This window comes from Lissotriton vulgaris, chromosome 3_1, assembly GCF_964263255.1.
Source record: "Lissotriton vulgaris chromosome 3_1, aLisVul1.2, whole genome shotgun sequence".
NCBI lineage: Eukaryota > Metazoa > Chordata > Amphibia > Caudata > Salamandridae > Lissotriton > Lissotriton vulgaris.
The window spans coordinates 1,122,042,410-1,122,055,678 of NC_141689.1; the positions used below are offsets into that span (position 1 = coordinate 1,122,042,410).

Below are 13,269 nucleotides of genomic sequence, written 5' to 3' on the forward strand. Positions count from 1 at the left end.
TGCCATACTCCTAATTGGCATAAGTGTCTAGTATATAGTACAAAGTTTACCTCTGGCCTGGAAGTTGTTGCGATGACAGGTAGAGTAGCAGACGCTGTACTGAGCAGAGAGTATTGGGAGTCTTTGCCTGATAAGATTGAGTCAGTTAATGGATGAGATCTCGTTGGCTGACCTTTTTGAACTTGGAGGCAAAGAAAAGATCCTAAAGCCTCTCAAGGCACACTTGGCGTGGAGTAAGCACCTAGAGGTGCTGTTTTTTAAGGTCAGGGTACCTTGCCTTCGTCTGCCAGGGCGCAGTGTTCTCCGAGGATGCCACTGCGGGCTGCCCAAGGATTGGAGTCAGAGTCCTGCTGTTCAGCCGAGTCGCATACCACCTCTTGTAGTGAAAAAGTCTATAGTTTGGTTGGAGATTTTTTAGCTCGACTGGGAACACTGATATGTAACACCAATGTCCTGGAATTTCCGTTTGACCTCCATGAATGAGGCACAGCTATGCTGTGGTGCAATTGTGAAGTCTGGGAAAATCAGGATCTGGACCCCTGCATGGGTGGGGTGGCTTAATTATTGTGCCTTTCACAGGATCAGCTGTTCGTCACAATAATTTGGAGCTTGCCAGCTATCTGCCTAGTTTGGCCACCTGGTGGAGTTCGACAGGCTGGAACCCTATTGGCCCGTTCTACCACATAGAGAAAGGAAAGACTCCTCGGGGACCACACATTGTAACAGCCAGTTTTGGGTAAGAAGGTAGGGTCAGGGCCCTCTGAGCCCTTTGGCAGGCTGACAACGGATCGACGAGTGTGGCCCTCCACCCTCTTCTGCAGAAAGTGGATCCCACAACAAAAGCTCCTCCCTTCATCTCCTCCCCATGGGGGGCCCAGAGAAGTGTAGGCCTCTGGAAGTTTTTCAAGCTTCTGAGCAGTCCTGCAGACCTAGCAGCAAAGACCTGGTAGTGCCGAGTGGTATGGCTCCCATACACCCACAGAGCAGTATCCAGGCCCGACTGGCAGGCCACACACTATTCGTGGGCCCATGATGGGTATAGGATCGGACAGGAAAACCAGTTCCCAGAGGGGGCTGTTAGGTTTGTGGAGAACAGTAACTAAGGGCTGGTGTGGTGGTGATACCCGCAGTTCAGGGCAAGCCAGGAGCGTCCCTGCTCCTTTCCGGTGCCCAGGCCCAGAGAAACAGGCTGCGTAAACCTCACAGGTTGGCCGGGCAGTAAGGCTTGCCCAAGGAGCAGCAAGATCATGGCCACAAATCATGCCGAAAAGGCTCAGGGGTCCATTCATGGGGTTGAAGCAGTGATCATGTCACCCCAATTGCAGGATCAGCGAATATTTTGGAGGTGGGTTCGAAGAGTCACCTAAAGGCGGCTGACATCTTGTGTTGTCAAACCACGTCCCTTCCATGATCGTATATGGATCCTACTACTCCTAATTGGAGCAGCATTCAGCTTGGGAAGGGTGGCAGAGTCTGTATTAACCTCACAAACTTCAGATGACCCCATACAGACTACCTGAGCAAGGGTGTACATGGACTCTGCATCCGGGAACTGATTTGGATTAGAAAAAAATTAATTCACTAAATTTGTTAACCGTTCTGATTCGGAGGTCTCCCACCCTCATAAGAAATTTTTGGTTTCTTGCCTTTGGAAAAAATAGCAACCTAGTTTATGGACAACAAGGACTGCCCAAGTGATGGGGTTTTATGCCATTCAAGAGCTTTGTGTCTGAAAGCACTTGATTTTGCTCCTTAAGGGTGGGATTACCCCCTTCGGTAGCTACTTAGAGGCATCCCGCTGTTCGTGTGTTAAGTGGAATTACCAGGAACAAAATGAATGTGATTACTGTGTAAACAATCAATATCATTAGGTATAGAGGGGAACCATAAAGATGTTGAGGTTCATATTCAGTAGCCACATACTTTATTTGACCTGACTCAACTATGGCAACTGCCCTATAAACTTCATAATCATTTGATAAACCAGAATTCAAAGAATTGAGTAGCATTAGCATTCCTTGATGTTTGAGTCCTTAGGCTGTCCTTAACGCTTGGGTCATTAGGATGTGTAGGTCAGCATGTTGTAAGGATAATTGGAAAATATGTTGAAAGATTTCTTGTAATAAGATTAATATCAAGCTTTGTTGAATGCATAGTAATGATAGTTAATAAAGATGCCTTAATATTTCCGAAAAGTGAAAGGATAGGATACTCTTTTTGCTTCGGCTTCTCGCTAGGCAATGAGGCAACAACCAGTGTAACAAGGCCTTCTGCGGATTTTAACTCTTCATTGTGCTTCAAGTCTGATGAATACATCAGTGGACTCTGCTAAATTGATGACTATAGAATTGAAAACAAATAACCAAATTTAAGCTAGAGGATCAATAGTGTTAAGAGTTGAGCCCAAGTCTTTAGTGTTGGGACTGATCGTAAAGTTAACTTGGTGATCGGAGGCTTTAAGGCTGCTTTTCACGGACCCTTAACAGGGCTTTTCTCGCTTTGTAGAGTTAAATTTTTTTACTCCATTCGACTCATTTTTTGCTGGGTGCGGGTCAAAATTGTTGTGTGTAGGTGTGTTTAGAGGTTCTGAGTCTAGCTCCTTTGCGGACCTAGCTTATTTTCTTGTAAGCTGTTGCTCCATTATTAGTGGCAAGAACACGAATACTACATTTTTATAGATTGTGTTTGAGTGTACCTAAGCAAGGGGCCAGCCACCCTGGGCTACCCCGAACGCTACTCACAAGAGAAAGTAGATGAAGAGCCCATGGTGGAAATCATGGGCTAATGAGTGGGCCAGACCTATGTATATGTATTATAATCCAGAAGAAGAAAATGTGTTCTCCAAGTAGCAGTGTAAATCAAACAATGTAACAAGTTGGGGTTGATTTTGCAATGGTAAGCGAGACAGTTATTATTGAGGCCAAACACTTTAACACCACTTTAACAATAAGCTGTGAAACAAAACTTAAATGTCGAACTGTTCACAAGAGACCGATCCAAGGCCAACTAACCACCACTTTCCAGTATTTATTCATTGAGTTTATTATAGAGGTAATATGACCCCTTCTGGTATCAGCAGTAGCTCCTTAAGGATCAAATCAAAGCAAATTAGTCTCAAGACTTGATCCATCAGATACAGCATTAAGTAGCTGGGATTGAACCTTAAAGCTAGTTAGCATGTTAAGAGATCAATGAATTCTTTCTCAGCTCAGTTCAACTCGTACATCAGAAATAAACTCCATCTTGGTCCAAAAGTACGACGTGCAGCCAAAGTTTACTTCTTATTTATTGAACTATCAGAATATTAGAAAGCTGGTGCCGCCAATGCATGGATAGAGTTCTTATAAACATTTAGGAATATTTTAGGGATATGTTTATTCCCACATTTGTATTCTTCGGTTTTGTTTATTTTAACATTAATTTATTTTATAATTTGGTAATTCTTGTCTTTAAACTGTTGCACATTTCATATGAAATTTGTTTTATTGAAAATGGTAAATAAAAACATTAAAATATACTGTCTTTTTTGGAATTTGTTTCATTTGCCCATTTTAAATGAAACGGAAAATAATGCACTTTGCTTTCAAAGAATGCTAGTCTATCCTGTGGAAGAGTACTCGCCAGTTTCTGTTCTCCTTTGCCAGTTTGGCATTAAAAAAAACAAAAGTCCATCACTTCCAAAATCATCGGATCCATCAAACTCCTTGTCATGTTGTGAACCAGATTTTAATCTATTCTGGATTCATCATAGTCACACTCTTGTATAGTTGTTTTGGGTAAGATTATGGTTGTTTTAAGTGGGCTGTGTCTTTTCCACCTTGTTTGATGCAATCTGCCTCACCATTTATTTATTTATTTTAGGAGTTTTATATAATGCTGACCTGATTGGAGGGTATCTGAGCGCTTTACAACAGTGAGATTAAGAAATACAATAGTAGAGGAGTCTTAAACATAGAGATTCTGGATTCAACAAGTGCTGTGGATTCATGAGTTAGTAGATGGGTCCTGAGGTAGCTTCATTTAATGCATTCTTGAAGTAGTGCAAGAGTTTAGCAGCAGCCTCGCCTTCTGGACCTATTTGTCAGGTGGCGAACTTTAGTGGATCAGTACGATGCAGAGTCAAAGATCAACTGGATCAGGGTTGGTGTGGAGGTGGCAGCTATCCATTTGGATGGTAGCGGTTGAGGAGGAGGGCTTTAAGGAGTTTTTTTAATTTAGTGAAGGACGGGGTGGTTCTGATATCTGCTGGGATGGAATTCCAGATTTTGGGCGCGTTTCCGGCGAATGATGTGGCGCGGTTTTTCGTTTGCGTGCTTTCATGGGAATGAAAAGGAGGGAGTTGGAGCTCCTGAGGTTCCTTGTTTGGCCAGCCCTCTTTAGTTCGGAGGCCAGGTAGTCTGGTTTTCTTGTGTGTAGGGCTTTGTGCGTGACGCAGGCAGTTTTGAAGTTGGCCCACTGTTCCACAGGGAGACATTTTAGTTCTCTTAGGGCTGGTGAGAAGTGGCCATATTTTCTGATTCCGGTGACCATTCTGGCTGCCGCGTTGAGGGTTGTTTTGAGGGGAGCTAGGAGGGATTTACCAGTGCCGGTTAGGGTTACGTTACCATAGTCTACTCTGGATAGCACCAGTGTTTGTGTAGCTTGTTGGTCTTTGGTAGGGATGAATGGTTTAATTTTGTGGAGAAGTTTCAGGTTAAGGAAGGCAGTCTTTGCCGAGTTTTTGATGTGGTGGGTCATTCCAGGTTTGGTTCAAGGGTGATTCCCAGAGATTTTACTGAGTTAGCCATGGTGGAAGTGCTCCATATCCTTGAGCCATTCTGCAATTGAATTTGAGGTGGTTTTTGGACAGCCATTGTTGAACAGTGTTATTTAGTCTGGAAATGGCATCTGGGGAGGTGGTTTCTAGATAGATCTGGGTGTCATCAGCGTATAGATGGAAGGGGATCTTCGCGTTTTTGAGTGTTGTGGTGATGGATGGTATGTATATGTTGAACAGTGTCGGAGAGAGCACTGAAGCTTGGGGTACACCATGAGCCTTCAAGTAAAGCCTGTCATATTCAATTCATGCTGTAATTTATTTTGGTATGTCGCTGATCTGGTAATCAGGGAAGTAAGGCAGGAGCTCGGCCCCTTGTGCACCTTCTATGGTTCTAAAGCGAGAAGGCCCAACTATTGTCGTAATCCTGGCTGGCTTTTCAAAAGCTAAAGTTAATAGGACAAGGTACAAAATCCTTGTCCCATCTTTATTTTAGAACACAAGCTGCAGTATTGAATTAATCGGAGGTATTGAATTATTGATGCAAATTAATAAGAAATGCGTTTGTGGTAAGCATGAATTTGGTATGAAGCAGTGTTTTGTTGTGTAAGTTTTCTACAAATCGAGTCTGACAGTAAACGAAAAACAGAACCTCTGCATGAATATTTGCCAATAATATAAATCAATTACCTTTCTTGGGTTGATCCAACTAACCAAAACTAACCTGTGTCACTTGCCATTATTGAGTCTAATGTTCCGCATGTTTTAGATACTCGTGTCATTAGTATTTGGATCTTCACAGAGGCTTTTGATTTGTATGCAGGTATTCATATTCTGTGGATCACATGTGAAATTGTTTTTAATAGGATTTATTTGATCTCGCAGGTACTGTACATTCCTTTTCAAATGGGCGCAACCGACACAGTCACAACCATCAGCACCATCATCACAGCGGACACGAGAGAGAAGAGGAAAGGGGAGATGTAAGTGAGGAAATTCTGTCAAAGCTTATTTTCTCTTTACTCATGAGACTATTCAGCCTCGGTTACCGAAGCGGTATTGCTTGGTTTCATTATCTCCAATCTACAGGACGGCTGGCTGTGAATATTTTTTTGAGAGAGAAACTCAAACATGATAAAAAGATTCATGAGGACCAGTGACATATAAATACCTAAAAATAGAAAATTGTTTCTTTAGAAAAAAATATTTTTATGTATTTGCGTCACAGGACCTCATGAACCTTGCAAGATCTGCATATTTCCCTCTGGCACAAACAGTCCTGGTAATGAATGTATGTATGCTGGTGATGTATGGTTGTAGTCATGGATATAACTTAAGGATCCCAGTCCTGATTAAAGCCCAGGACCCCTTGTAGGGCAAGTGGAGGGCTGAAACATGTTGATCTTTTGGATGCAGGAGTAATAATGTCTTTGGTGCATCCCACTTGTTTTTAATGATCTCACTGTTATCCCACTATTCAACGAGATGTAATCCGAGTAGGCTTTTGAGAGTTTTATTTATTTATGGATCTTCTTTCCTCACTTCCCTGCAAAAGTACCCACTAATTAACAAGAGGGCCCGCATGCTACTTTTTTTGTAATGTCCGGGTCCTGTGTGTGACATTAGGGCACATTTGGGTCGCTACCAAAAAGGTAACTCCTCAAACATAGGACTTTGAGAACCTATAATCACATCTTGCCTTGTTTGCCTTCTGTGACTTGGGCAAGGATTTGTGTTATTAGTGTCAAACATCTGATGTAGTAAGGCTTTCTGGCTGTGATCTAAATACTAGTACAATAAATAGTGGCCCCAGTATTTAAGGACTGACTAGGCTTCAAGACAAATTACAATCAAAAAACATAATAATATTACAGCCACAGGGACTTTTATCAAAAGCAAATGTTATTTAATCACATTGCTACATAAAAATCACTTGCTGTATAGAGACGAGATAATACTGTAAATACACACAGTGCCCAAAAGGACAGAGAAGTAAAGGGGATGGGTAGGTGAATTGGAGTGAGGATACGCGATCATAGGATAAGCTTGAAGATAAGGGTGAAATCGTAAATCAATTTTCGGAACCCGATCAGACTTTCAAAATCAAATCAATGATCATAAATTACATACAAGTCGTACATAGCTAAACTCAAATGTTTGAAACACAATAAATAGTCTTTGTTGTTTCAAGGGCTAGCATCAAGTAAAACAAAGGAAATGTCGACGTTTCGACCCCAAGATTTCAACGTAGGTCGCTTGGCACCTTACAGCGGGGTCTTCATCAGGACATGGGTGGGGTATGGGCACCTAATGTGAGAAAATAAAAGAAAAATTGGTATGGGGGAACTCTTCGTTTTATTTAACAAAAGAACCAAAAGGTTTCTCTATTTATTTACCAGAAGTCTTCAGTGAGACCTCAGTGAAGATAGGGGGCCAGGTTGCTCCTGTGTGTAGAGTGCGACCAACCTCCTAAAGGGTACATATAGGGTGTTATTAGAGCGCAACAGTCGCTCAAATAAGTCTATTTAATTTGTGTCCGTAATAAAAACGTACTCCTAATCTGGGACGTGCAGCGTGTCCCTACTAAGCATACGCCATTTTAACTTTTTAGCTGCAAGATTCAGTGACCAATATCTGAAGATAAGGGAGGACTAACATTAAGTGAGCCGAACACGATAAGAAATGATCTAAACAAATTAGGGAAGCGTGATGGCACATTTACCTGAAATAGGTTGTGATGTAGGTACATTGACCTGTTAAAAAAGATTGCCCAGATTTTAGAAGGACTAAAAAGCATAGGGGTGAGGCATTCAGATTTACCGCACAGACGAAATGGCAAAGGCCCGGGCACTCACCAGTCTGCGTGAATCAAAGGTCAGGGTAACTCAGCGGTGCTCAAATCTTTTAGCTGGAGATAAAGGGAACCGCGTGAGTGATTGCTATGTTAGCGTACGCTAACCTACTTGAAAAACAGTAGATAATTACAAAAAAACTAACAGGGGGGGCCCACACTACTTACTGCTATTCGCTGAAGGTGGCCATCCATGTAAGCTCACGAGAAACGAGCAGTCGAATGTGACCGTTTTTATTTATACACGCTCTGAGAAAGCTTGTGGCGTGTGGACAGGTGCAGACGCTGGATGTCGATTCTGGTGCGTCATCGCTAGTTTAATGAAGAGAGAGAGAAAACTCGCGGCAGAGCTGCGTGTCGGTGAAAAACTTTGTTAATAGACTTAATGTCTTCAAAAATGGGGAAGAGACCAATTCATAATGTATTGTGTTGAGAAACTAGCACAGCCGCGCTTGTCAAACAATGCGGGTAATATTTGTAAGGCTCACAATGTAATATGAACCCACAACTATTGTTGTTATCATGGGGAATTAATACAGAATTACATGCCCCTATAACGTGCCAGATGCTCACGGTTCGTTATTGAAATGACAGTGCGCGTTCTGGTTATTTAACTCAGTTAGTACAACATATACGTAACAAGGCATAACACCTACAATGCGTCTATTTATAGACGCATTGTAGGTGTTTTAGTGGCCCAAACACCTCAGAATGCCCAATTGATACTCCTGGCGACAAACCCTGTTTAGCGGATGTAGGATCGGTTTCCCAGCATCCACTCCCAGGGGTAGCTGATGTGCTGTCAGTCTAGGTCTATGATCCACCAAGCTCAATCAGAAATTAAATAGGTGCCATGCAACTTTCAAACAGCAGTCTTCGTCAGTATCTGTCTGTAAGCGACGAAGATGATCAGAACACAAAATCTAGCCTATGCAATGCCTCGAAAGCAGTTGCGTGTTCATATAGGTGAACTCCAACTAACGAACAGTAACTTTAAGCCTGATTCAAATTGTTTTTTTCTCGTGAGTGTTCAGAAAATGGCTGCCAATGTTAGCCCAGTCAGAAACCTAGGCTAAGTCCATTGCCTTTCATATCACCAATCGAAAGGTTGAAAATAAATTTTATCTTTGCAAAGTGGGTAAATGGGTTGTTAAAATCACACACTTAAGTCTTAGTGTAAGTTGGGAACCTAATTGTGTCCTCATGCAATTGATGCATTTACCCTGCTTCAGTTTTCAAGCTTATGCATTCAGATGTCTTATGTTCTCTAGGCATTTTGTTTTAAAATCACATGCTCATTTTGATGCTTAGAGGAACTTTTTTATGTATGCACTACATTATTTTTGTATAATAATTAAAGTTCCTGCCTGTCTGACCTCGCTCATTGATTTTGCTCAAACTTGCTGAGATTTTAAAGCTGCGTCAACTGCTTTGTTTTCGACTTTTCTGCTTGGCTGTGGGTGATTCTGTGGTGCTGGGACTACAAACCTGAACTTTTCATACAGTACAAATCATGGGACAGTGCATCTTACGAGATGGCGTCCCCTGTTCCAAAACACTTTCTAAGTGCAATTTGAACCTCTGTAGACTTAAAAAAAAAAAAAAGTAAAAATGTTAAGTGCTTCTATTACAAAGAAAGAAAACCCTGCGAAAACATTTTACATTTACGTGTTTGGTGTTTTGATATTTTATCATAATAATGAAGGTCGATCAACGGGACCGGTGGAAAACAACGTGCTTTCAAAAACATGCTAAAATTGTTTATCAAAAAGCTTCTCTTGTCTATTTATCATTAAATGTATTCAGGGAATATAGTTAAAGTTACAGCTGCACAGCAGGCAGTAAAAATTAATATATTGCAATAAAATCAGTTTGATGCTTTTGCTACATAAATTGTCAAAAGGAACAAAGCATGATCCAGTTAACAAGTAACAGGTGCCCTGCATGAGAAAATTTCAGCGTGCTCATAGAAGGAGCTCTGCACTTGTCAAATAAGTTTGTTTTTAAGTAAAAAAAAAAACAGTGCAAAATGTCAAGTAAGCGCTTCAAACCAGAAGAGTCAACGTGCAAATAAATGCACAAATGAAATGCTTGTAGCAAAAGAGGGGCGCTAGAGGGCGCCAAGCAAAATGGCTGCACTCCAGTGAGGCTCCTGCTGTTCGGGCCATCATCCACCTAAAATTAGTGCCACCTCATGCATTACAAAAATTAAAGCTACTGATATGGCTTGCTGGTAGGAGCGACGCGGTGGGAAGACCACTGCAGCGACTAAACTACGGCCGATCTCTTCAGATCCATCGTCTGCTTCTCACCCTGCGGGCTGTAAAATTGCAGCTGCCTAGGCTGAGCGTTGCAGGGAGCAGCTATTGCCCGGTCCTGAGGAGGTGGAGGCGCTGAGGAGAGCATTGCCCGGCACTTAATCCACTCGACTGCCAAAGATTACCCGGGACCTGCGCTGCTGCGGGCTGAACGCAGAGCATCGAGCGAGTGATCCTGTGGAGAAGGGAGCCACGGCCGAGAGCGGACAACGGGAAGGAGAGAGCTCTGCGAGCTGCCCGGAGGAATCTGAATCCGCCCGAACATAAGGAGCGGATGACTGGGGGGAACACTGAGTGCATTGTAAGCGAGCTGGTGGGGAGCAACAGAAGCGAGCTGCGGCTCCGAGTGAAGAGAGCCTGAATCCTACCGCCGGCGGACTGCCCAATACTACCAGCCCCCGGGACAATCAATTGAGCTGACTAGGTGCCCCCTGATAGCGCTGCGGGTGGGCCGGTTGATGCAGATTGAGAGCCTGCCTAACGCTGCTGCGCCCTGGGGAGGACCCGGCCTGAGGCGGAGCGCGAGAATTGGGAGATAATTGCGTCCGCTGAGGGAAACTGCCTGGGGGCCTTCGCCCCTCCCCAGCCCGTCTGGCTGATGATAACGGCCGATCGTGGGACCGCACTGAAGGCGGAAGAAGGAGATCGGACAGGTTGGGGGCCCGGAAAGAAGGCTGCCATCACTGAGGTGCCGTCTCTCTACTACAGGGGAGGGCGGACATCCTATTGAGTAGCAATGTTGATAACCTTGCGAGCCCGGACGGGGACTCCTCTGTAGGGGTGTGTGGAAGTCTGCTATCATACCACGACTGCTAGAGTAACTGCACATGAGATGGCTGGACACGAGCCTCGTTGGGGGGGGGGGGGGGGGGGAGACCCTGCCGGACGAAATACTGCGGAGACGCTGTACCATTCTGGCATAGCAGGGCTGGTGGCATATTCAGCAACCATGATCCACGTCCGGGATTATTACCTGTATTGGGTCTAGGAGGGAACAACAGTGAGTGGCCTGACAGTGGAGGTCGGACCCCCCCTCCCTCTTCGTCATAATATTTGGAACCCCAGCCATTGGAGATGGGGAAACCGGACGGACGCCAGCCGAAGCTGAATTTTGAGGCACGAAAGTCCACCCGGTCTCAAACTGACCAGGAAGAAGAGCATACGGACCCCCAGTCCCCCTCCACTGCAGATTTGAAGGAACTCCTGCTTGTCATGCAGTCTAGCTTAACCTCTATTGAATCTAAGATGGACTCCATGAACGTGAGGTTGGATGAAGTTATACATCGGGTAGATAAACATGAAGATCGGCTGACGGAGACGGAACGTCGCATTTCGGACCTAGAAGATACCGCCACTGCTACCACGTCTCGGACATCTGACATGGAGAGGTTCCTAAAAGTAATAGCAGCCAATAACGAGGATTTGAAGTAATGTTCTCGCCGCAACAACCTCCGAATCCTCGGCGTGTCAATCGACTGCTACTGGACGAATGGAGGACTGTCGAACGGCTCCTTATAACGTTGTTTGGGAGGGAGGCCTTCTCTCCTGTCCTGGTGGTGGAGCGGGCGCACCATTCCCTTTCGGCGCGACCGGTCCCAGGTGCCACTCCTAGGCCGATAATAGCCAGGATGCTAAATTACCGGGACCGCAATACTGCCCTCCGCCTTTCCAGGGAGCATCGATAGCTCCGCTTTGAGGCTATGGAGATCTCCCTTTACCCCGATTTCACTATAGCAGTGCAGGAGCAGAGGAGAAAGTTTATCCCAGTAAAAAAGAAACTGCAGGAGCTCAATCTGCCCTACACTATGCTTTTCCCAGCCCGCCTCAAAATTACGCATTTGGGAAACAAGTTTTTCAGTACCCCACAGCAAGCACAGGAATGTCGTAAGACCTTCTCGAAGCAGCCGGAGGCACGAGCCTCCCTCCCCACCCCCAGGAAGAAAACGGCGGGGCATCAGACATATAGTGAAGACACACTGAACCAGCCCTGTGCTGCTCACTGGTCGATGGACGGGAGCTTGCCGCTCCAACCTTTCCTTTGCTGGATGTGTTAGCAGCGTGCTGACCGGGAGGTGCCAGGAGGAGGAACTGCGATACAGACACTGACCGTGTGATGTGTATGGATGCCTACTGGGTGCCTTCCCCCTTGATCGGCGCTGTCGGAGGGATGCAACTCCCTGGAGGGGGTGGTACTGGTAAGATCTTAGTCCTCATATTGTGACCTGCAAGCTGGTAATGACTTGATCCTGAAACATGTCTGTATACTTGTGTTGGTCACCCAGTAAGCCATAGTTTTACGATGTGAATTGGCGCAAGATGACCCCAAACTGCTGCCCGAATGCCCTCGCTACTGCGAGGAGGTAGTGGATGCCCTCTAGTACCCACCCATTAGGTGAACCCTCACTGTTGTTCGCATATTTCGACTGGGAATGACAAGTTGGGGATGTCTGATGTTTTTCCTCAGTCTTGTTGTTTGGAAAGAAGGTGGGGTCTCTTGAGACTGGGAGAGATCGGGGGGTGGAGGTGGCCACAGCAGGATTGGGCTGCTGATGGGGGAGGGGGAAGTTCAGTGTTAGGGAATTTTGTATTTTAATGTCTTGCCACGCGACACTGGTTAGTAGATCCTGGTTGTGCCACCACACTGCGACTATCACCCCACCGAACCCGTTGATTGATGCATACGGAATGCAATGCCTGCCGCCGTGACTGATCCCCCGATTCATCCAACTTACCGATTCCTCACATGGAATGTAAGGGGACTGGGGAACCCGCGGAAGCGCCGGCACATCCTAGCTTATCTAGACCGCCACAATATACACTGTGCGATGCTGCAGGAAATACACTTTAGTCCTACTGCTACCCCCACATTTGCATCTCGATGGGCCGGCTATACCTGCTTCTCTTCATATTCATCTTATGCTCGAGGGAAGTGTATTCTTGTAAGGAAAAATCTCCCATACACTCCTATAGGGTCTCTGGCAGATAAACAGGGCTGATAGTCCATTACCTGGGGTAGACCGGCTACACAGCCCTTCACACTCGTCTCCTGCTATGGACCCAACTTTATGACCCAGAGATTTTTAGGGTAATCTGGGGTAAAATCCTGGAAATAGGCTCCACACACCAACTATGGGGAGTGGACCTAAACGTCACCATTGAGCCTGCTCCCGACCGCTCACACCCATAACCACACCACTGGTCCACATCCCAATCCACTTTAAAACTGATTCTTGAGGATCATGAGATAGTTGATGCATGGCGACATAAACACTCGCTGCAGAGGGAAGGGACCTGCTTCTCCACAGCCCGGGCCTCCTGGTCGAGAATAGACATGTGGCCGATCA

The 13,269-nt window shown here is 45.1% G+C and overlaps 1 protein-coding gene across 1 annotated transcript in view; it reads left to right on the top strand.

Moving 5' to 3' along the window:
- The window catches only part of DNAJB14 (DnaJ heat shock protein family (Hsp40) member B14), a 350,933-nt gene that overhangs the window by 274,229 nt on the left and 63,435 nt on the right, over nt 1–13,269 (top strand). Inside the window, exon 5 of the mRNA XM_086961595.1 lies at nt 5,642–5,739. Within this exon, the coding sequence (XP_086817721.1) occupies nt 5,642–5,739 (98 nt within the window). The remainder of the gene's footprint in view (nt 1–5,641; nt 5,740–13,269) is intronic.